Source organism: Lissotriton vulgaris, chromosome 7 (genome assembly GCF_964263255.1).
Source record: "Lissotriton vulgaris chromosome 7, aLisVul1.2, whole genome shotgun sequence".
In the NCBI taxonomy this organism is placed as follows: Eukaryota; Metazoa; Chordata; class Amphibia; order Caudata; family Salamandridae; genus Lissotriton; species Lissotriton vulgaris.
In genome coordinates, this window is record NC_141695.1 from 685,783,356 (window position 1) to 685,806,769 (window position 23,414).

The 23,414-nt window shown below is 45.2% G+C and overlaps 1 protein-coding gene across 1 annotated transcript in view; it reads left to right on the forward strand.

The window, feature by feature from the left end:
- The window catches only part of RHBDL3 (rhomboid like 3), a 607,196-nt gene that overhangs the window by 411,133 nt on the left and 172,649 nt on the right, over positions 1-23,414 (forward strand). Inside the window, exon 4 of the mRNA XM_086930901.1 lies at positions 21,313-21,537. Within this exon, the coding sequence (XP_086787027.1) occupies positions 21,313-21,537 (225 nt within the window). The remainder of the gene's footprint in view (positions 1-21,312; positions 21,538-23,414) is intronic.

Consider the following 23,414-nt stretch of genomic DNA (forward strand, 5'->3'; position numbering starts at 1 on the left):
TCAGATCAATACTGCTATGAACTTGTAACCTGCATATGTCCCAGTCGTTATTGCCGGATAAGCGCTAGACGTGTCTCTTCATGCCTTGGCAAATAAAAAATATGAATATAATAAAATAGTTAGTGAAAGGGCGGGGGTTTGGCTTGATAAGAGAAGAAGGTTTATGCTATGCGACTCCAATAAGGCTGGTAAGAGTCTAGCTTCGTATCTGAAGTTTAAGGTCCAGAAGAATTCTATCAATGTCATTAAAGATGCCTTAGGGGAGTTACATTCCGAACCAGACAAAATAGCAGACGTATTCAAAGTATTTTATGAAGATCTATATGCAAAAAATGAAAAGGTGGAGGGACACAAGACTAAGGCGTATTTGGATGGATGTGCTCTTCCACGGCTATCTGCCGAGGACCAGGTTAGTCTTAACTGCCCAATTGATGCTGTAGAAATAGAGAATGCAATTAAAAATCTGAAGACAGGGAAGGCCCCGGGGCCTGATGGCTTCACGGCGAAATTCTACAAGACCTTTTCCTCCCTCTTAGTTGAGCCCCTTTTTCGTCTATTTCAGGAAATAAATAACTCAGGTGAGGTCGGAGGCACTCTGGCAGAAGCGATCATTGCAGTGCTCCCTAAGGAGGGTAAAGATCCTTCGCTCCCGAAAAACTACAGACCCATATCACTGATTAATATAGACTGCAAGATCTTAGCTATGATACTCTCTGCCCGCCTTCAGAAGGTCCTTCCCCAATTAGTTCATCCGTCCCAAGCAGGGTTCCTTAAAAATAGGTTGTCCAGCGACAACACGAGGATTTTAGCACATGTATTAGAAAAGGCGAAATTAATAGACACACCCACAGTAGCTATAACGTTGGATGCCGAAAAAGCCTTCGACAAGGTAGATTGGTCCTTCCTCGAAGCAGTCCTACATAAATTCAACCTAGGTGACACCTTTACGAGATTGGTAATGTCCTTATACTGCTGCCCCTCAGCAAGGGTTCGAGCGGGTGGTTCCTTTTCCTCCTCCTTTTGTCTAAAGCAGGGCACGAGACAGGGATGCCCCCTATCTCCCTCATTGTTCTTACTAGCGATCGAACCGTTCTTGTATCACATAAGGAACGACGCTAATATAGCGGGCATTACATTTGGGGATTGTACGGTTAAATTAACAGCATACGCGGATGATGTGCTTGTCTTATCTGAGAGAGCTGATGAAGCAATTCCTGCACTTATGGCTGACATCGATGAATTCTCCAAGGTATCTGGCTACAAGCTCAATAAAGAAAAAACGGAGGTTAAACTCCTGAACAACATAGGGGACAAAGGTATCATTGGGGACTCTGGTCTTACCTGGCAGCCTCACTGTTTTAAATATCTGGGGTTGGACTTCGACAAAGATCTGGTTTCCACTCTGAAGATAAATGAGGAACTAACTTTAAAGAAGATAGCTACACTATTGGAAGGGTGGTCTCCGAAGTTCATCTCCTGGTGGGGCAGAGCGGAGACGCTCAAGATGATGACTACTCCGTTGGTCAACTATCTAGCTAGCATGCTCCCTATGTCGTTTTCGGACAATTTTATTACTAGAGTAGACAAACTGTTTGGTAACTTCCTGTGGCGTGGCAAGAAAGCCAGGATTGCACTAAAAAAGCTGCAATTAGCGAAAGATAAAGGCGGCCTGGGCCTTCCCTCTTTCAGGAATTACCAGACAGCATTCCTCTGCAAACAAGGTGCCCAATGGTTGACAAATTCCCCTCTCTATACTCCGATATGGATCAATATTGAGGAATCCTTAGTAAATCATGCCCCTCTTGCATCCTTCCTCACTATGGACCTAAAACATTTACCACACTCCAAATATATAATCCTGAATACTAGACGGGCGTTACTTAGACTAGACCTCACACACAAAACAAGGTTAACATTCACTAGGTCGTCTTTCTTGTCCTTGTGGGGAAACCCCTATCTTAAGCATAACGTAGATAGACTGGGCTGGGAATCATGGTCCGGGAAGGGCATTAACTTAGCAAAGGATTTGTATGATGATAAAGGTCCAATCCCGTTCTCGACCTTGCAACAGAAATATGACCTTACTCCGATGGAATTTTATGAATTCTTGAAAATCAAAGCTGCTCTGACCGCTCGTAACTTCTCTCCCTACACCCCTTGGTTAATACTCCATCTCCCTCGATTTATGTATGCGGGTCACTTTGTCTCTAGGGTTTATAAATTGTTATTACCTCTACCCACGAAAGCTCATAAAAAGGTGGAATTGAAATGGGAGGCTGAACCGAACCCAACGGGAATATGTTTTGATTGGGAAATAATCCATAAGGCTGCTCTTACCCATAAAGTATCTCCCATCCTATTCCAGACAAAATATATGCTTATAAACCGGGCGTTCTGGACTCCGGATAGACTCTTTAAATGTAAATTAAGAGACTCATCAACATGCTGGAACTGCCAGTCAGGTCCAGGGGATCTTGCTCACATGTTGTTTTACTGTCCTGCTCTAGGAGCTTATTGGGATAGAATATTCGACTGCATCTCTTTCGTTTTCAAGATCAAACCTGCACGGTCCTTCGTATATGTGATCTTAGGAGCCCTTGACCCGCAGCTGTCAAATGATCAAGACCGCCTGCTCCTGGACTTAATGCTTACATTGGCCTGTAAGGTGGTTCTGTGCAAGTGGAAAAGTGCGCATGAGGTGCACTTCAAAATCTGGCAGGAGTGGTTATCATTCCTGAGGGGTGCTAGCAATCCGGCACTTCAGGCATCTACATGGAGGCCATCAAATAAGAAGCTGTGGAAATCATTGGACGCCTCCTCTTTTCACTATAAGCCTCCCTGAGGCAGTCGCTGTTGTACTGTCACGTTCCCCCTGCAGTATTTGAGAAATGCTCTATTTGTTCTCCTAAGGGCCCTTGCCTCTGTATCCATGCACTGAGCGTTATATATGTACTTGTACCTCAACTTAGCAAGCAATGTCTTACTTTATTTTCATATTCTTTGCTTTTGTGTAATTGTACATCGCTAAATGTATCAGTCATCTCTGTAACGGAAGAATTATTGTACTGTGTTTCTTTTGCTTTCTTCTACTTCAATAAAAATGATTTGAAATAAAAAAAAAAAAAAAAAAAGACAATAGGACTTGAAGCAGGCAGTGGAGTGATAAATCCTGTGCATTTTAGGTATGGGTTGAATTTGTTTCTGATTGCGGGTTACCGTGACTTTAAGGTGATGTAATTATCGGCTGGTTCATTTGAAATTACCACAGGTGCAATTGGGTTGCTCAGAGGCTTATAAGTCCGTTATATTCGCCTTCGTCAAGTTTGTTTCCTTACCCTTGTCCTGAGGAAGCCAAGATGTAAATGAAGGCCGAAACGCGCCCGCGTCAACAGTTTTTTTGACAAGAGGAGTCCAACTGAAATTGACAAAACTTTCTACGACTGAATGCACATTTGAACTAAGGCCCTTAGAGGGGTGGTAACCTTGTCTGCAGATAAGACAACCTCACAGTGTATTGTTTCTATTTAATATGCAAACACTGATTAATTTTTCAATTAAGTGGTCAGAAGGAACTTATAAATTCTGTTGCTTTTTTGTGTATTTGTGATGTGTATTTATATATGTTGTTTGCATATATGTTTGTATGTTTTAAAAGAAAAACAAAATAACGATGACTAAAATCCAAAAAAAAAAAAAAAAAAAAAAAAAAAAAAGAAATGGAAATTAGTTTCATGCGTTGTCAGAAACTCCGTTCCATTCAGTGGACGGAGATGACTGGGCCCTTATTTCCTGTACCATGTACAACTATCCTGTCACTTTGGGTTAACTATGTTGTACATTTCTTTCTTGCCATTCGAGATGGGCACCAATACTCGTGTAGCATTTAAATGAGACTGGGGAATTTAAAATTTCTACTATGCATTTACAGGGGATGATATACCAGTTAGGTCTGTATGGAGAAAGCATTTGCTCTCTGAATAGCAGAACTAATGAATTCCTAAGAATCGGTGAATGTATTTGTGTTTATTTAGGCTATGGAATACAATGGTTCAGACTTTCAGATCGGGGATGGGGGTGTGTGAGGACGTAACAAATCTGAATTTACTGTTTATCCATTTTCTATAGGGTGCTCTCAATGTGTAAGTCGGTGCCCTCCCCATGGAATGCCTCCCAAGCACAGAGACAACTTCGAATATGTTGGTTTGAACAAGACGTCGCTTGTTATTCACACAGTACCTGCCAGGGATAAACTCGTAGCCAAGTAGACATTGGGGGTGCAAATACAGAACACAAGATTAGTAACAGCTCAAAGACCATACTAGAAAAGCATCAATTATGTCTACTTTTCTAAAGGAATGCATCTCCTGAAATGCATAGTGCCAGAATACCCCCTTCCCTTATACATCACCCATGCCCTCCACCAAGGGCATCCGAGAGATTATTCTCAAGCATGCATTAGCGACAACTTCTTCTCCTTCACACAGAGAGTTGGGCAATACCCTTAATTCCATATCAACACATACTCCAGGGCACCGCATAGCGTTCCGTCCCTGCCGGGGTACCTGTGACTAGGTGAAACCCCCAAAATGTTCAACTCCAGGCATCAGGGATTAGGACAGAAAGGTCCAGGACCACCAGCAGGCCAGCCCGCTCCTGCCAGCCCGGAGCCCACACCAATCCACACCTCGCCAAGAGGAGTATCAGTCCAATAAATCAGTCCAAATTTCTTGGGTAGCCCCCTTTTCTGCTGCTAAAATTCCTTTTTTCCAGGAGTGGGTGGGTGGGTGTTTGCGGCACCAGTATGATGGTTGTCCAGGTTTGCGGTGGAGCAAAGAAGAGGCCCTTCCTTGCCTCCCATCACCTTAAATGCCCGGTGCTGGGTGCCTCCCCTTGACGTCACAACCTTCATGACAACACCTGACTCCTCACCCTGGTTGCACCTGCCTGTGGCGCAGCTAATGATGCCCCTTCCGCTATTTGCGTGGGCGCCTGCCCATTCGTGCTCGATATCACAGAGATTTGTGATTGTGATCAAAACATACCCAAGCAGCAGACTAGAGAGTTCCTATCGAGGAGGCAGCGAGGCTGCAGGTTTACCCCCTTTGCACAGGTAAAAGAAAGCTATCCTCAGGTAGGGGTGTTTTTAGTACTTGCGTGATTCAGTGAGGCGGAAACCTGGACATTGCTGAGTGAAAGTGTGCACACCCACAGCTACTCCCTGTGTCTCGAGTTTAATAGGACACAGTCCTGGATGTTAGGCACTCATGGGACTAAGATATGCATCTCGTCGTAGGGAAGGTTTTCTTTTCCTCCTGTTGGATGTTTTTCCTCCCAGCTGCTGTTTGTCGTAGCTTTAAATTGTTTGTTAGCAAAATACAATGAATTCGAAACTTTCATTATTCAAAAACAAGGCGGACAGTGACCTTGCATAGGGTGTGGAAATGTCCCCCGGCTGGAATGCTTCGGCCATCAGGAGGAGAGAGTACGGAGCTGCACTTCAGTTCCCCTCACCCCGTGACCTCTACCAAGGTCGGCCGCACCATTCTTCATCGAGGGAGTCTTGCTTCTGTGGAAGCCGGTCAATCCTTTCCTTTCGGAATGCATATTGTTTGCATTTTGTATACAGTTGTTCCCCACCTGCAACAGCAGACTAACTAAAATATCATTTACTTCCTATCACCATATTAGTATTGACCACTGTGGTTACAAAGCAATGTTTTCTACTTTTTCTTCCCCTTTTCTGTTCTTTTCGGTGGGAGTATGTTGTTGCTGTTAAGAGGCATTTTCAAGCGGGCCATCTACTTCATTGTGGCATCACAGTGCGGTCAGGAGTCCGGCCTTGACTTTCCAAAGGTTCCATGAGGTTTCCTTCATGAGCCGGAGTGGGATTTCTTTTGCGGAGGTATACAGTAAAAAGGTTAAGGGGACGTGCTCCTCTGTTAGGTGAGTGTTCATTGTGAGCTGGAAGGGTGACTTCAGCGAGCTGTACCTTCTCAGAGGGTGTGCTGCAGTGGCAGATGATGGGAGGATGAAAGGGAAGACAGACTGGTTATAATAACACCGGGGCCGAGTTCATAAGCCGTGAATGCGAATCTGAACTAGAGCGGAAACCCCACTGACAGGCAGGCAGCGAAGAGGAATCACGCTTCCGTTTGTGTGGCCCCAGTCTACAGGGACATCTTAAGGATTGCGGGGGCCCTCTTTGGCCAGGCACACTGGCCCACATTCTAAATGTGTTTACATCTAATATTGAAGGATAGTGACATGTTTTCAGTATTATAATACAGAAGCAGCTCACTAATAGTATTGAAAATAATCGTTGTGCTCCCCCCTTTCTCATATATGAAATCCTGTTTTGATCTAAAAGAAACTTTTTTATGTATGTTGCATCATGTTAAAAAACCTGAACATTTCTCTGCACAACTCCTGGAATAGACCCTCATACATCTCGCACATTTTTTTTTAAAGGAAAACAGCATTTACAACAATCTATTTAAGAATCATTCAAGGTTGTAAGGACAAGACTGCAGAACAGAGCTGGCCCTGTCTTGAAAGGATGGGGCCTTGGACCAGGCCTACTTTGCCCATCCCTTGTAACGTCTCTGGCAGTCTGATACATGCATTATATCACCTTATGAGAATCACGATTTCAGTGTGCAGATTCAAGGATGGGAGGCGAGTTAAACTTTTTGTTTCTATAAACAGAGAGGACATGGGAAGAATTTTTAGATTTACACATGTGTGTGCACGTGCACCTCAGAAAGGTGAAGATATGATGGCCCGTGCTAGGGCTGGTCCCGCTTGACAACGATAAGGAATTCTGTCACCTGGGGGCTCGTTCATTATTTTTGCCCTGCAAGTGGCAAAACTTTACCAAAATTAGTGCTGTGAAGCTTGACTTTTCCAAGTACTGCACAGTTCATGGCAGCAAGAGTCAAGAGGTGGAACAGGCCAGGGTAAGAACGGTCGAGGAATAATCTGTGCCTTACACCTTCTGGAGTTACGCAGGCATGTCAGAAGTTGTTGTAGGGCAAGGTTCAAGCACTTAATGCAAGCCCCACCGGCTACTTCATCAATTTTGCTAGGTGCCTTAAGCACCTGGTTCTAAGTATTAAAGAAATGTCCTCCAGGGAAAGAAACACGCCAGCAATGTATCTGGCGCCATCTAGTGGTATTGCCATGTAACTGCATCATCGATCTATATAAATAAAAACGAAAGTATGTCTGTTTGTCCTTTATTCATTACTACACCATTCATCCGATCGCCATGAAACTTTGGGAAGTTGTTGAGTACACTCCTGCGAAGGTTTCTGGCAAAAAAACAAAAAATTTGAAAGAAAAAAAACACATTTGTTACAAGTTATTGAGTACACTCCGGTGAAGGTTTCTGGTAAAAAAAAAAAAACAATTTGTTAAATATCGGCCCCCATGGCCCTCAGAATCTTTCCAATACTGAATGTTTACAGTTTTCAGTGCGACTCGCTTTTGCAATGACCATCAACAAAGCACAACGACAATCGCTGCAAGTGTGTGGACTAGATTTGGAGAATCCGTGCTTCTCACATGGACAACTGTATGTGGCCAGCTCACGCATCGGAAAACCTTCTGATTTATTCGTGTACGCACCAGACAGAAAAACAAAAAATACCATGTATCCACAAGCACTCGAATAAATAAACAGATTTAAAACAACACTTTAAATTGTTTTCCATATTAAAATGAATACATTTCAATAAAAATGACACAATGTAAATTGAATGTTATCATGACAAGTTTCCTTAATTTTCCTTTCTTCTGAGATCGCAGCAACGCGTGATGGGTAAGCTAGTTATTAATAAAGATGGCAGGCTTGTGTTAAATACAAATCTGTAAATATATTTTGTTTCAGTAGTGTAGGGCCTGTATCATAATACCCCCCTGCTCTCCTCCTCCTCTCATGCCCTAAGTGATGGCCCTGGTGTACTTTGCCTTGCACACTGCATTTTATGAGACACAGGACTCAGCCATCACCAGCCCTGTGGGTTAGGTGCTGGAGGCAGTATGCTGTGCATGGTACACTCGGAGTAGAATGTGCTGTACCAAGTGCATGCCGAACTGTGTGCAACACATAACAGAGAGCAATGTATGCATTCACTGCTCAGAGTACATTTTGAGGCACATGCTACTTAAAGCAGCATGAACACACAAAATGCACAATGTGTAGTACAGATACACAGAGCAAAGTACACATCATAAAATACTTGGCACAGGGTGAACCGTATTAAAAAAGGGATTCTGCTAATGATAGAGCACAACATGTACAAAATGCACACACTGCTCCTAATATTATGCATGGTACATGGAGTTTTAATTGTTGTTTATTTTAGGTTTGTGGGCACTACTAGACACATTTAGCTGTCACAAAGCACTATGTGGATGAGATGAGGGGGGCTGATGATTGCACAAGGGCGCGACAAGAGCCCTAGCATATCAAGAATGCCATGGGCCTGGTGCAAACAAGTAAAATGGCCCCTTAGACTGCTGTTGGGTAGTCAAATACAAGTATTAGGGTTCAGCGGGCTTCTGAGGGATGTGGTGCCACTGCACCTGCTGCACCAGTGTAAGCTCCACCCCTGAACAGAAGACGTGGAAAGAGGGTCTCCCAAGTTACCTTAAACATCGATCAGTTCCAGCAGCTCTTCTCTGTGCAGCCACCATGCGTGAGTCTCAAGGTCATCCATCAGATGGGTAGAGGCAGTGATCGAAGAGGGCGGGATCGGAGGGGCACGACATGCACATACGTTTTTAATTCATGGAAAACAGTTACCCTACTTTCTGTGAAAAGATAACCGTCTCGGGACGATTAATTCCGAGAGCTGAAATGCTTCAGCTGAAGTGTAAGGCTGGGAGTCTCCTGTGCTGCGAAACCGAAGGCAAACAGACAGGTAAACAAGCCTACTTGCTAGGGTGCCTGCTTGCCTTAAAGAAGTGTAAACATGCACAACAGGTCAATCTGCAAATGTAAAGGGAGCTCGGTAGCCGGTGTTGGCTTTAATTAATGGAATCACTTGGCGCTTCCTGATGAGACAGATATATTTTTTTAGAGTGGTATTGGAAAGCAGTTTCAAGCTGAGCTGTGAAGTGTGTGCTTTTTAAAGGGACACGACACAAGCCCTCGCACAGAAGGAGCTGCAGGGTCATATGTTTCGCTCCTAGCTGTTCTCCACTGCTCCAATCAGGATTTCATTCCTGGCTCTCTGGTTACAGACCCAGACCTCTAAAGTGCTTTAATTAACGGAGGTTTCATAAAGTTGGATAGTACATTTCCCTTTGATTTACTTACTTGCATTTATTTTACATTTAAACTCTGTGTTATTTTATATGTACAAACAGGGGCGCAACTAGACCTGAACTTTTGTGGGGCTAAGATTCCCAGCCAGGGCTGGTACAATTGTCTTTTTTGGCACTCTCCTCCCCCATAACCTCTTACTCCACCATGAATTCCCTCTCTACCACTGTCTAACAATGCATCTCATCTCTCCTTAGCCTCTCTCTGATGTACGTTTCATTTTTTATAGTGCTACTCATAATTCACTCACATTCAGTTCTGTGAGCTTCATGACACACGTTCTTTGCAGCAGGCAAGCACTTTAACCCAATCCGCTACTTTACGATGAGTGAAGACTGCCACTAGAAACATTTCTGAATTCTCACCAGTAGGAACATTAATCACCAGAGTTATCTTGACATTTTTTTTGTTGCATGAAAACTGCCAGATGCACAAGGAAGTTCATGTGCTTTTAAACCTAAACTTATTTTTAAACACAGCCCCACCAAAGTCAATGCCAGGTGTGGCTGCAGTGGTCACACCACCCTAAAGCCAGTCCTGCTCCCAGCAGTAGGGCAGGTCCAGCATTTCCAGAAATAGATCAGAGCTAACCTCATAGCCATTATATGAGGAAAAATATCTTTGTAAGTGGTGGGGTGTGATACTTCCCCCAAATTCCATCAAGCAAAACAAGTTAACAGATTTCTTGTAGATGGTTTAAGGGAGAGTAGACTTCTCCTCTTACAATTTTTTGAAACTTTTGGGATCAAATTTGCTTAAACGCCGTAGACCCTTGTAGGGCATTCATGAAATATTCCAGCATTGTCATGGTGCACCAGGAAAGCTTGGCCTTTCCTAGGAGTAGATCTCGTTTTTTCAAATGTCTTAAGTCAGAAATTCCTTCCACTATACCAAGTTCATTTATTTTATTTATTTATTTTATTTTATTTTAAAAGTTTTATATAGCGCTGGCTAGACCCAGAGGTATCAGAGCGCTTTACATGATTAGGATAGTATAAGGCAAATATGGAATAAAAGCATAAAAACAAAGGTAAGGAAAAAGCAGCGTGAAATATCCAAAGTAGAAAACAACATTATACAAAGCAAGATGGGATAAAACAGGAGCTGGAGCAATAACATTTCAACTAATTTAGGTAAAGTGGAATACAGGAAGAGGGACATATATTACTGAAACAAATATGGTATGGTGAAAAGAGATCAGGAGTCGGGCACAGGTTAGAGTCCCCAATAGTAGTTAAGGAGGTCGGTTTTGAAGTCCTTTTTAGGTCTCGTGGCGATTACTGCGCGAAAGCGCTGTCTGGCCAGAGACCTATTGTCACAGGCTTTGCTTCCCAGGAGACAGGAGATGGGCACGAGCAGGCTCTGGAATCGGATCGGCGCGGGCCGCACGCAGACTGATACACACGCGCGCACACCCATCTCCTGTCTCCACTGCAAGCCTGCTGCTTACTTTCACTTTCCCTCCCCACACCAGTCATCGGGCTCTTTTTACACACGCACGCACGCATACATACAGACACACACACACACACGCGCACACACAGACACACACACACACACACACACACACACACAGACACACTTGCACTCATGCGCGCACACACAGACACACTCGCACACACACACACACGCGCGCACACATCCTCCCTCACACCCCACTCACCGGGTTCTTTTTGCGTGTCCCTCTCTCCCTCGGCAGCCAACGGTTCATTCTCAGCAGCAGGCAGGGCTCTCCACGAGCACGGGAGCCCCGCTAGCAGGCACGCAAATCTTCCGGCTGAGGGGCACAGGAGCGCGGGGTAGGCTCCCGTCTGCTTCCTGTCTTTTTGCAGTCCCGCCCCGTCCCAACACAGGTTGCCTGGCTTCCTGTTCAAGCCGGGCTGCGGCGGTGAGTTTTTAATATCTTTTAGTCAACACCATGACTTTGTCGGCAGGATTAGAAATAACATTAGCAAGTTGCAGAACATATGGTAAAACTACTCGGAAAAGTAGTAACAGTAGCACTAATAGGTATTGTAAAGGTAATAGCAGAACTAAAAGCAGCTCTAGAAATAATAGAGAGTAAAGGAGTATTGTTCTAAGGCGTTCTTCCTGGTAAATGGAATACTACATAACAAATAGGATGCTCGCAGTAGCAGGCTAATTATAGAATTATTGCAGGGTAGATGGCAGTAACTGGTATTTTTCCACTAATTGGCTCCTGTGACATTTAATAAAACATGAAAGAGAAGCTTGGCCCAGGATGCACTTACAACTCAAGATATGCCGCTCAACCAGGAATCCATGTTATATTGGAACAAAGCCACAGCTACTTATGTGCAGGGAGCACCGCTGTGCCTTCTTTATGCCAGTAGTCAATGTTGATTGCACTTTAGCAAGATTGCTATTTTGATCGTATGGTGTGGAGAGGGCAAGCGAGTCCAAAGGTATCTTGGTTCACTTTAAGAAATTTGTAACAGATCAACAGCTGTCTGTAAACGGGAAATTTTTAAAAAGAATCTGTGTGAAGATTAAATGCTTCTGACCGGTATTTTAAGTGGAGTGTTTTTTTTACAGAGCCAACTCTCTAATTGCGAACTTCACCCAAAAGCTTCTCATTAAAAGGGTCCTTAACTGCACAGAGAAACATGATCCGTCCCTGTTTGGACGAGAACAGCTGTGTGCTGAAATCTTAAAAGATGAAACAATTTTGCTTTAGGATTCATGAATCTGATTGTAATGATTCTAACTTTGATTAGATGTCTGATTACCTGCACATATGACGGTGAAAGTAAACATATATTTCAGCAGTCAAATTGACTATACATTGGACGTTCATAAACATATAGGGAGCATCCAGTCAAATGAAGGGACACAACAGTAGTGTAAAATTAATAAATCTTTAAAAAAATATTTTTAATTAATTTTGCACTAGACACCAGGCTAGTCAGCCAATCTTCAGTTCTGTTAGTATTGCAACTCCTAGCATATGCTTTGCTTGTTGTTCTTCAGAGGATTATAGCAGTTAAGTACACTGATAGGCACTTTACTCTTTCCAAAATTCAAGCCAAGCCTTTTACGCATAGGGCAGTGCTTCTTCTTAGACAAGGGTATTTTGTGTCTGTTATGATTCTATCATTCCGCATCTTGGACTCTGTACATGGGCCAACTGCAGCCCAGGAATCACACCAGAACTCATGCAATCTCCCTGTAAGATGTCCTCCTGCATACCATTTCAATCTTGGACACAGTGGAAAACCTAGTTTTGCTTCTATGGACGACAGATTCCATACCACACATTCACCCAGTATCCACTATTGAATGCTTTAAATGGGACTAGCCCTGCTATTCCTCAGCAGTGGATTCTCTCTACCAGGGCTTGTGAGAGATGAGAATTGCACACATCCGTGACAAGTCTTGTGCATCCTAATCATGTGACTTGACCCAGGCTTTGCTGCTGCCTGGATTTGCTTATAAGCTGCCATAGCCTGAAGCTCTTTGTTAGTGCATTGATGTTGGAACCTCTGTGTACTAGAACTCTTGTTGCCTGTTTTCTTGACCAGTTCCTACATTGTGTCTGCCAGAGTCTGTGTCCTGTTCCATTGCCGCTTTCTGCAGACCTTCTCCCAGCTCTCCCAAGCATTTTGCCTCTGGGCTGCTCCTTTTCTAATTTGTTCCTGGTTTAGTCCTTCTGCTTCAGCTAACATTTCCCTTTGCTTATTAATTTGGTTTCTATTGTAGCTCTTGTATTTGCGCTGGTGTCATATTCTTAACTGATTCTTCAAGTGCTCTCAGGGGCACCACCACATCACTCAGGGACACCACCAAATCACTCAGGGACACCACCAAGTCACTCTGGGACACCACCAAGTCACTCTGGGACACCACCACGTCACTCTGGGACACCACCGCGTCACTCTGGGACACCACCACGTCACTCTGGGACACCACCACATCACTCAGGGACACCACCACATCACTCAGGGACACCACCACATTACTCGGGAACACCGCCACATCACTCGGGGACACCACCACATCACTCAGGGACACCACCACATCATTCTGGGACACCACCACATCACTCAGGGACACCACCACATCACTCAGGGACACCACCACATCACTCGAGGACACCACCACATCACTCGAGGACACCACCACATCACTCAGGGACACCACCACATCACTCGGGGACACCACCACATCACTCGGGGGCACCACCACACCACCCAGGGGCACCACCACATCACTCAGGGGCACCACATCACTCTGGGACACCACCACATCACCCTAATACACCACCACATTGCTCTTATACACCACCACATCACTCTAATACACCACCACATCACTCATCCCAACCACATCTTTACTCAGCACCACAACAGCACTGTCCTTGCTTGCCCAAGATCAGGAAGCAAGCACACCGAACCAGCACCTCCTCACCACTTCTTGTCAGCCAATAGCAACCCCCATGCCCAGCATACACAGAGAACTACACTGCTATGGCACAGCACTACCAACTGCCTGCCTTCCTGCCCCTACACTGTTACCCCGCGGTGCAGCCACAGGACAGTGGCTACATTGCCCGTGTCTGCCCCGCAACACGTTGTTCCTGCCATGGAGGTTTCCCACAACCGGGTGCAGTTAATAAGTACAGGGACCCAAAGATATGTGGCATCGCAGAATAAGAACGGACGTGGTACAGGTAGGCTTTTTAAAATTTATTTATTAGTTTTCACTTTTACATAGCGCAAACTTTACCCGCAGGTATCAGAGTGCTTTAAATCAGCATGCTTATAACAAGCAAGACTAGCACTCTATATTACTTCCAACTTTGCTTAGCATAAGCAACAGCTAACCATTCACAAACAATGTTTATATACCAATTGCAAATTAAAAAAAACAATTAATGCAAAGCATTGTCATTTACAATGCCAGTAACTCAAACTTTAATGCTGCAAGACCTAATGCATTGTAAATGCTTGTTTAAGCTGGCGTAGGAGGGGTTACAGCGCAGGTTTTTTGGGAGGGTGTTTCAGATAGTAGGGCTGTTGCCAGAGAAGGAGCGAGATTATGTGGCTTTCTTTTTATGCAGAGGTGGGATTAGGAGGAGGGCGTTGGTGCTCCTCAAAGGACGAGTGGTACCAGCAATGAGGAGTTTCTTGGAGAGGTACAGCGGAGTGTTTTGGTGGAGGGCTTTATGAGTAATGCAGGCAGTTTTGTAAGCTGATCTCCCTTCGATAGGGAGCCATTTAAGAGATTTGAGAGCAGGAGAGATGTGATCGAAGCGTTTGCAGTCTGTGATGAGCCTGGCTGCAAGGTTGAGCATAGCTTTGATTGGAGCAAGTTGTACCTTGGAGATTCCTTTTAGAATAGCGTTGCCATAGTCAATACGTGAAAGAACAAGTGACTGAACTGCAAGTTTAAAGTCATCAGTGGGTATGAATGGTTTGATTTTCTTGAGGTGACGGAGAGTGAACAGGGCTCCTTTGGCAGAGTTTTTGATGTGAACCTTAAGGGTGAGGGTGTTGTTATTAGAAATGCCAAGAGACTTGACGGAGTTTGACAGTGTGAGTGAGCAGTTGAGTGCATTAAGGTCTGAAATCCATGATTGAATGGGGAGAGTGTTCTTTTTAGGGGAGTAGAGAATGGTTTCAGTTTTTTTAGGGTTAAGTTTGAGACGATTTGAATGGAACCAGGTTTGGATCTTGCAAAGGGTGTTGTTCAGGTGTAAGATGTCAGAATGAGTTTTACTCATGTAACAGATTTGGGTGTCATTGGCGTTTAGGTGGTAGTTGATGCCTGCTTGTTTCATAATGAGAGTGAGGGGTTCCATAAAGAGGTTAAAGAGAGAAGGAGAGAGAATAGATCCTTGGGGGACTCCAAAGGAGACTGGAGTGGGGTTACAGAGACAATTTTGAATTTTGATTTCCTGAGTACGGTGTTGAAGGTAAGAGGTGGACCGTTTGTAGGCGGTGCCATTAAGGCCGAAACGGATCCTAAGGACATTAAGTAGGGCTGAATGGTTGTCCGTATCAAACGCTGCGGAGAGATCAAGTAGGATAAGAAGGCAGGTCTTGCCATTATCAAGTGATTTATGGATGTCATCTATTATATTGAGCATTGCAGTTTCGGTGCTTCAGCCTTGCCTGAAGCCAGACTGAAGGGGGTCGAGTAGGTTGAAGTTTTCGATGTGTTTGTCAAGCTGTAGTAGGACACATTTTTCAAGGACCTTTGAGAGAAGGTGGAGGTTAGTGATAGGGAGGAGATTGTTTAGGTCAGAGAAGGGGGAAGTTATCATTTTTTCATGGGTGAGCCCCTTATGCCAAGGAGTACATTCAATAGGACAGTGCCAGAAATTTACCATGGATACCTCAGCCACTGCCATGAGTACCTCTAAATTTCCCTCCGGTATACAAGGGTCAGCATTTTGCCATTGAAACCCCCTATAAGATCAGTACAGGAAATCTTATGACAAGAGTTAACTCAAATATCAGTTCCAATATTTTGCTATGGATTCACCCCATAAGCTAAAAATTAATAGCATCATGTCAGACAACGCCTTTGGCCAGGTGTGGTAGTGCATGTACTGTGTCCCTGTCACTGTGTATGCCTGGGCTAGCGGGTTTCTCAGTTAGACAGTTTGAGTCCCACAGCCAATGATGCTGTCTTAATAGAAGCATGTGAGGTCCTGCAGTTTGCCATAGGTAACACTTCCCCTCCATATGCTATTAGTGCCCTTGTCCATAAAGCAAGAATAATCTCTAGTATGCCTGACAAGCAGCACACTTGCACACATAACATACATACACTGACACACACATTCTTTCACACACAAATTCTCACTATATCTCTTGCACTCTTTCGTACATTTGTACTCTGTCACACCGCCACTCACTTCCATTAGTCAATGTGCTTTTATTGTGTTAGAAAAGCTTGCCCTGCTGCTTCTGCTATACCTTCTTTGCATTTTAGTGAAGCTTAATCAAAACATATTCTTATACAATATTCAAAAATGTTATATTGTCTTGTCAATTTTTGTTACAAGAATGAAAATTGCACTTCCTTAAAATAGCTGTACGGGCTTATATTTGGTTTCACGTATGGTTATGTTATGTTATGTTATGTTATCCCGGGGTTTTATATAGCGTACGGCTACTCAGAAGAGTGTCCCGACGCTTTGAATTGCACACAATCTCATAACACAACAAGGAGAGAAAATAAAAACAGAGAGAAAGAAACCTAATAGGGCCAGGAACTAAGAGGTAAAAAGCCAAGTTTTGATCCCCTTCCTAAATGTTAACAGGTTAGGGGAGCTGCGCAGGGACATAGGCAGTTTATTCCACAACTGGGGCGCTAGTAGTTTAAAAGAACGGCCTCCGATGCGGGCTCTCTTGACACGGGGAACCGTAGCAAGAAACAAGGCTCCTGACCTGAGCGGCCTGGCAGGGTGGTAAAAATGTTAGCCTTTTCTGAAGGTATTTTGCTCCGGAGGAATGCAAGGCTTTGTATGCCAGAGTAAGGGTCTTAAAAATTATCCGCTTCCGGACAGGAAGCCAGTGCAGAGCCTCCAGGAGACCCGAGGCTCTAGCACGGCGAGAAAGTCCAAAAATGGCGCGTGCTGCCGAGTTCTGGACAACCTGTAACCGTTGGAGCAGGTATTCTGGCAGGCCGAGATATAGGACGTTGGAATAGTCAATTCTCGAACCTATAAACGCCTGAACCGTGATCTTCCTGTGTTCCTCCGATAACAGGGGAAGGAACTTGCGTAACATCCGGAGCAGTCCAAAGCAGGTGCCAGTGAGCCCGATTACCTGTGAGCGTAGTGTAAGGCCATTGTCGATCTTGATCCCAAGGTTTTTTGCCACCTGGGACGAACTTGCTGGTGGAAACATGTTCTCAGGCCACCACACTTTCCAGTCCGGATCCGAGCTGCATCCAAAAAAGAGGACCTCGGATTTATCCGAGTTGCACTTGAGTCTGTGATGTTGGAACCACTGAAACACAGCCTCAAGGCAACCCTGGATCCTACCTCCATCAAAGTCCGCCCCCCTCTCACAGGTGAAGAGGAGCTGGGTGTCATCCCGCATAGGAAACGATCTGAGCCCCGAAAGACTCCGCCAGTGCCACCAGAGGGGTCATGAAGATGTTAAAAAGAGTAGGGCTCAGTACTGAGCCCTGAGGAACTCCGACACCCAATGGCGACATCTCGGCGGAGCAAGCAGAAGCCCAGACCGTTTGTCGACGGCCTGCCAGAAAAGATCGAAACCACTGGAGCACCGTCCCCCGGAGACCGATCTCTGAGAGTCTTCCAAGAAGACCCTCATGGGGGACGGTGTCAAAGGCCGCCGACAGATCTAACATCACCAGCATCGCTCTCCCACCCGAATCCAGCACCTCCTTTATCGCCTCAGAGACTTCCAGGAGAGCTGTTTCGGTGCTAAGATTGGCGCGGAAACCTGACTGGGTAGGGTGCAGTAGGTCGTGAGACTCCAAGTAATCAGCAAGCACCTTATGCACATGCTTTTCAATGACCTTCGCGAAGGCCGGCAGGAGCGAGATAGGTCTATAATTCACCAACACCTCCGCATCCAAACCAGGCTTTTTAAGCAGGGGAATAATCATTGCCTGCTTCCAGGCCTGGGGAACCACGCCCTGTGCAAGAGAGCAGTTCAACAGGGGGTTCACAAGTGGATTAATGACAGCTGCCATTTTAGCCAGAAATTTAGCGGGGCAGGCATCCCGAGGGGAGCCAGATTTAAGCCCAGCCATCAGGTCAAATGACGCGGCCATCGAGAGAGGCGGGAAGGCTGCCAGGGCCACACCTGCGTTAGGCAGGGTAACAGCGGTATTCTCCACCCGATCGGGCATCTCAGGCTCCAGCACAGGGAAGGAGTCCTGGATCCGTTGGATCTTAGATGTGAAAAAGTCCGCAATCGCCCTGACCCACGGCGCAGGAGGGGGGGCCTGAGTTGGTGCCTCGCGTGAGGTTGTAAACTCCCGCACAATGGCGAAAAGCTCCTTACAGGAATTGGAGGCAGCTTCAATTTTTCTCGCGAAGTAGGCCTTCTTCTCCGAGAGGATGTTCCGATGATAGGCTTTAGCCAAAGACCTGTAGGCGAGTTTCGCCGTTGCGTCGTATTTCACGCGCCATGCTCTTTCTGCTACCTTGCATTGCCGACGAGAGGCCGCCAATGCTGCCGTAAACCAAGGGGCAGATGCACCTTTTTCAGGTTTGCGGAGGGGTTTCAGAGGCGCCAGGTCATTAAGTCTCTCTGAAAGCCAGACCTGCACTCGCTCCACATCCTCCTCTAAGACCCCCGTTAGCGCACAGGGATGGTCCACGCAGGACTGAGCCAGCAGTGTGGCTCACTGGTGTGGAGAAGTGTGGCTCACTGGTTAGAGCAGGCAGACCCTGAAGCAGAGGTCAGACCCGGGACCAGGGTTCGATTCCCGACGCGGCAGGGTGTTGAGCTCAAATGTCCACGGACTCGATAATTCTCGCTTCGGTGCCTGACCTAATCATGGGTTCACACTCTGCAACTCTGGGCATTAAGCTTGCTTAATCTCCACAACGGCCCCCCGCGGCGGGATGCCTGGCTTTCACCTTGGAGATGCCCTGTAGGGGCTATCTCACAGGGAAAAACCAGGACGGGTTCCCAAGGCAAGCGCGGAGATACCCCTTCGGGGGTCGATTCTGGCGCTATATAAGAAATGTAATAATAATAATAATAATAATTCCGGAGTGACCCGGTGAAGTGCCCTGAATCCCACGGGAGTCTGCCGGGGGGCAGCGGAAGGCTTCCTAACTTCCGGGAAATAAAATTTCACCAGCCTATGATCAGACCAAAGCACCTGAATAGGAGCCATCATCTCTATGGGAGTCGTAGAAAAGGTCAGATCTAGGGTATGTCCCTTCTCATGGGTCGGTCCCACATGATAGGGAGCCAGGCCCAGAGGGGCTGTGACATCCAGCATTTTAATCGCGTCAGCATCCGTTTCCACGTCCATGTGGACATTAAAGTCCCCGGCAACAATACAATGCTCTGACGTGAGTAGCAAGGAGGAGGTCACCGACTGAAACTCTTCAAAGAAAGAGCCCGTGGGCCCTGGCGGCCGATAAACTAGAAGACCCTTCAGCGATTGGTGTGGAGAAAGGATAATGGCAAAGGCAAGGGATTCGCAATCCTTAATTGCGTCCGAGGGGATGATGGTACAGGTGGCCATTTTGTTCACTATTAGTGCAACTCCACCTCCACGCCCCTTTGGCCTATCCTGCCTGAAGATATTATACTCGGGCGGAATAGCAGTGGCGATATCTGGGTTGGACGCCTCGCCGAGCCACGTCTCGGTGAGCATCAAAAATAAAGGTTTTTCTGACTCTTCAAGCAGTTACAGTATTGGAAATTAACTAGAACAATTTCTAACATGTAATATCACAGCTTCCAACTGATTTTATGAAATGCTTGACTTCTTTAGCAACCATTGATTTTAGCCAGTAGCAATTAGCATTTTGGGGTTTTTGAGACCTAACTTACAATGTAAAAAAAAGACATATCTCAGAATGAAGCATTGAGGTGAATGGAAAGCCAGGAATGGCTGAAGGTATCACATATCGGTCCATCCAGGACCATACCCAAAGCCGCAGCCTTAGTCTCCCTCCTTGTGCCATCCCACATTCTCTGTCCACTCTCCCCTCTTGCACAAGCCCGTTGCTGCAGATGGAATTAAGTAGGCATCTAGTACTAGAGAAACAGCAGGTATTCTGTGGGTACCTTCGTAGACATATATGTATATTCATGAGAGTTGTATCATTTTTATATGTGCAGAGGGAGAGGTGTGCTGCTCATATAAGTGCTGGGTGGTGGTGAATAGTGTGGGTTAGTGCAGAGTGAGTGGTACAAGTGTAGGGTGAAAAATGTGACGACGTGAGTGTTGAGTGAGCTGCATGAATGAAATGTGAGAGGAGGACACATGTGAGTGGTAAGGGAGAATAGTGCATGCAGAGTGAAAGAAGTGAGTGTAGGGTGGTGTGAGTGGTCTAAATGCAGGGTGAGCAGTGTGCCTGTGTGTGGTGTAGGGTGAGCGGCGAGAGTGAATAGTGATCTTTGAGAGTGACTGATGAGTGCATTGTGAAAGGAGTTAGTGCAGAGTGAGTTATGTGTCCTTATGGGTTCCCACAGACTCTTGTCTCTGTGTACAGGTAGGACGAACAGAGTGCCTGTATGAATGCAGGCTGAGAGGTCTGTCTCTGTGAGTGCAGGGTGAGATAAGGAAGTGCAGGGTGAGCTGTGTGAGTTACAGGCATGCTTATGTGAGTGCACAGTGAGCAATGTGACACTGTGAGAGTAGGGTGAGAGGATTGACAGCAGGGTGAGTGTCGTGACACGTGAGTTTGGGTACGAGTGAAAGTGCAAAGTGGGAGGAATGAATGCAAGGTGAGTGATGTGCCCTTTTAGCCCTAAGGGTGCCTATGTACATACCTGAAGATGAAAGACCGATAAAAGTTACTGAATATTTTGGTTTTTTTAGCCACACCTTTGATCACACATGACACAGAACTGAATACACAGAATGCTGTGTAGAGAATAGCACGCACCCCTTAAGGCACACCTCATGAAATAAGGGGTTTACAGCACACAGCACAGAATATTATGCAAAGCTCCGACTTCTCATTATGTAATGCACAACGCAGACTGCACGATATGTAGTGCCAAGTGTAATTGACAGCATTCATGCACCTCTACTTTTTAATCTTTATACATTTGATATCCCAGCAAATCTTGATGGTTGTATCGTTTACCAGCCAACCCCACTTGCTAGACTTAGGATTGGAAATCTGCCAGTATAAAGTCAGGGAAGGTCAACGTAAGGGCCTATTGAAGTGCTGCTGCTGCTGCTTAATGCACTCTGAAGTCAATGGTAACCCATTAAGCATGACATATTTATATGTAATATATACAACGCACCGACTGATTCTCAAATCCTCTCCCTTTCAGATGAGTAATAAAAGGTCAAACAGCTTCCGCCAGGCCATTCTGCAGGGGAACAGAAGGCTGTGCAGCAAAGCCCTGCTGGAGGAAACGGGGCTGAGCCTGTCCCAGCGGATGATCCGCCATGTTGCCTATGAAACCTTGCCCCGCGAGATTGACCGGAAATGGTACTATGACAATTACACTGGCTGCCCTCCGCCCTGGTTCATGATCGCCATCACCATCCTAGAGGCAAGTATAAAGTGTGCTTAGGAAACGCCTTTACTGCGGAATCTTATTGGTGTTCCTTTGTGATGATACTTCTAGTGCAAGGACTATTTGCAGATTTTCAGTCATTATGCAATCACTTACGTCAGCCATGTTTTGTCAGGAGTCAATGACTAGTTTTATCGATTTGTCCATACGTCCGGCTTGAAAGAGTACTCTTGATGGAAACACACAGCAGTAACATCCTGGCTGCAGTATACGGTAAAACACACAAGATGATGTTGCACAATGGCAAAACATTCACCCCCAGCCACAGATCTGGGTTTCATCCATCGTTATTTTGCTCACCAAGCCACCTCAGTTCAGACATGGCCATATGCAAATCAGTCTTGACCATGTGCCTCATGGGAACAGTCCAGACCGAACTGCCAAGCCATGTCTTCCCTGGACCAGAATCAAGCATCCTAGGACCGGTTTCTGGCTATCAGCCTTCATCAGCCAGTATAGCTTGACAGACAGGCTTAAGTGGGATGGAAAAAATGGAAGGGACTCTAAAAAGGACATGTTGGTCTCGGTTATTTAGGGTGTGGCTTAAACATTTAAACTACATTTCTGTGGGAAACAACAGTTACAACGCAACTGTTACAACGCACTACTTTTACAACGCAACCACTACAACGCAGGATCCTTTACAACGAATGCCTTTACAACGCATGACATTACATAGCAGATGCTATTACAACGCATGTCATTACAACGTAAGTATAGGTAAGTATATTATTTTATAAAAAAAATGTAATTAATTAAAATTTAATTAATTTAATAAATTAAATTATTTTAAAATAATTAATTTGTACATATATATATATATATATATATATTTAAAAAAATAGTTTAGGTATTTCAAAATAAAAATCTAACTCCAGGGGAGTGTAATAGTAGGGTAAGTGCTGGGTAAAAAATTACTACAAGTTTATTTTAAAAAGAACTATTATTAATAAAGAACTGTTATTAATAAATAATAAAATTAATTTTTTAAATTAATAATTAGTTTATCTTTTTTAAAACATTTATTTAATTTGGGTTTTGGGGTACAGGGGTATTTTTAGGTTTCAGGGCTAGGTTTGGGTTTTGGGGTACAGGGGTATTTTTAGGTTTCAGGGCTAGGTTTGGGTTTTGGGGTACAGGGTTTTTTTTTAGGTTTCAGGGCTAGGTTTGGGTTTTGGGGTACAGGGGTATTTTTAGGTTTCAGGGCTAGGTTTGGGTTTTGGGGTACAGGGGTATTTTTAGGGTTCAGGGCTGGGTTTGGGTTTTGGGGTACAGGGGTATTTTTAGGGTTCAGGGTTGGGTTTGGGTTTTGGGGTACAGGGGTATTTTTAGGGTTTAGGGCTGGGTTTGCGTTTTGGGGTACAGGGGTATTTTTAGGGTTTAGGTTTGGGTTTTGGGGTACATGGGTATTTTTAGGGTTCAGGGCTGGGTTTGGGTTTTGGAGTACAGGGGTATTTTTAGGGTTCAGGGCTGGGTTTGGGTTTTGGGGTACAGGGGTATTTTTAGGGTTCAGGGCTGGGTTTGGGTTTTGGGGTACAGGGGTATTTTTAGGGTTCAGGGTTGGGTTTGGGTTTTGGGGTACAAGGGTATTTTTAGGGTTTAGGGCTGGGTTTGCGTTTTGGGGTACAGGGGTATTTTTAGGGTTTAGGGCTGGGTTTGGGTTTTGGGGTACATGGGTATTTTAGGGTTCAGGGCTGGGTTTGGGTTTTGGGGTACAGGGGTATTTTTAGGGTTCAGGGCTGGGTTTGGGTTTTGGGGTACAGGGGTATTTTTAGGGTTCAGGGTTGGGTTTGGGTTTTGGGGTACAGGGGTATTTTTAGGGTTCAGGGTTGGGTTTGGGTTTTGGGGTACAG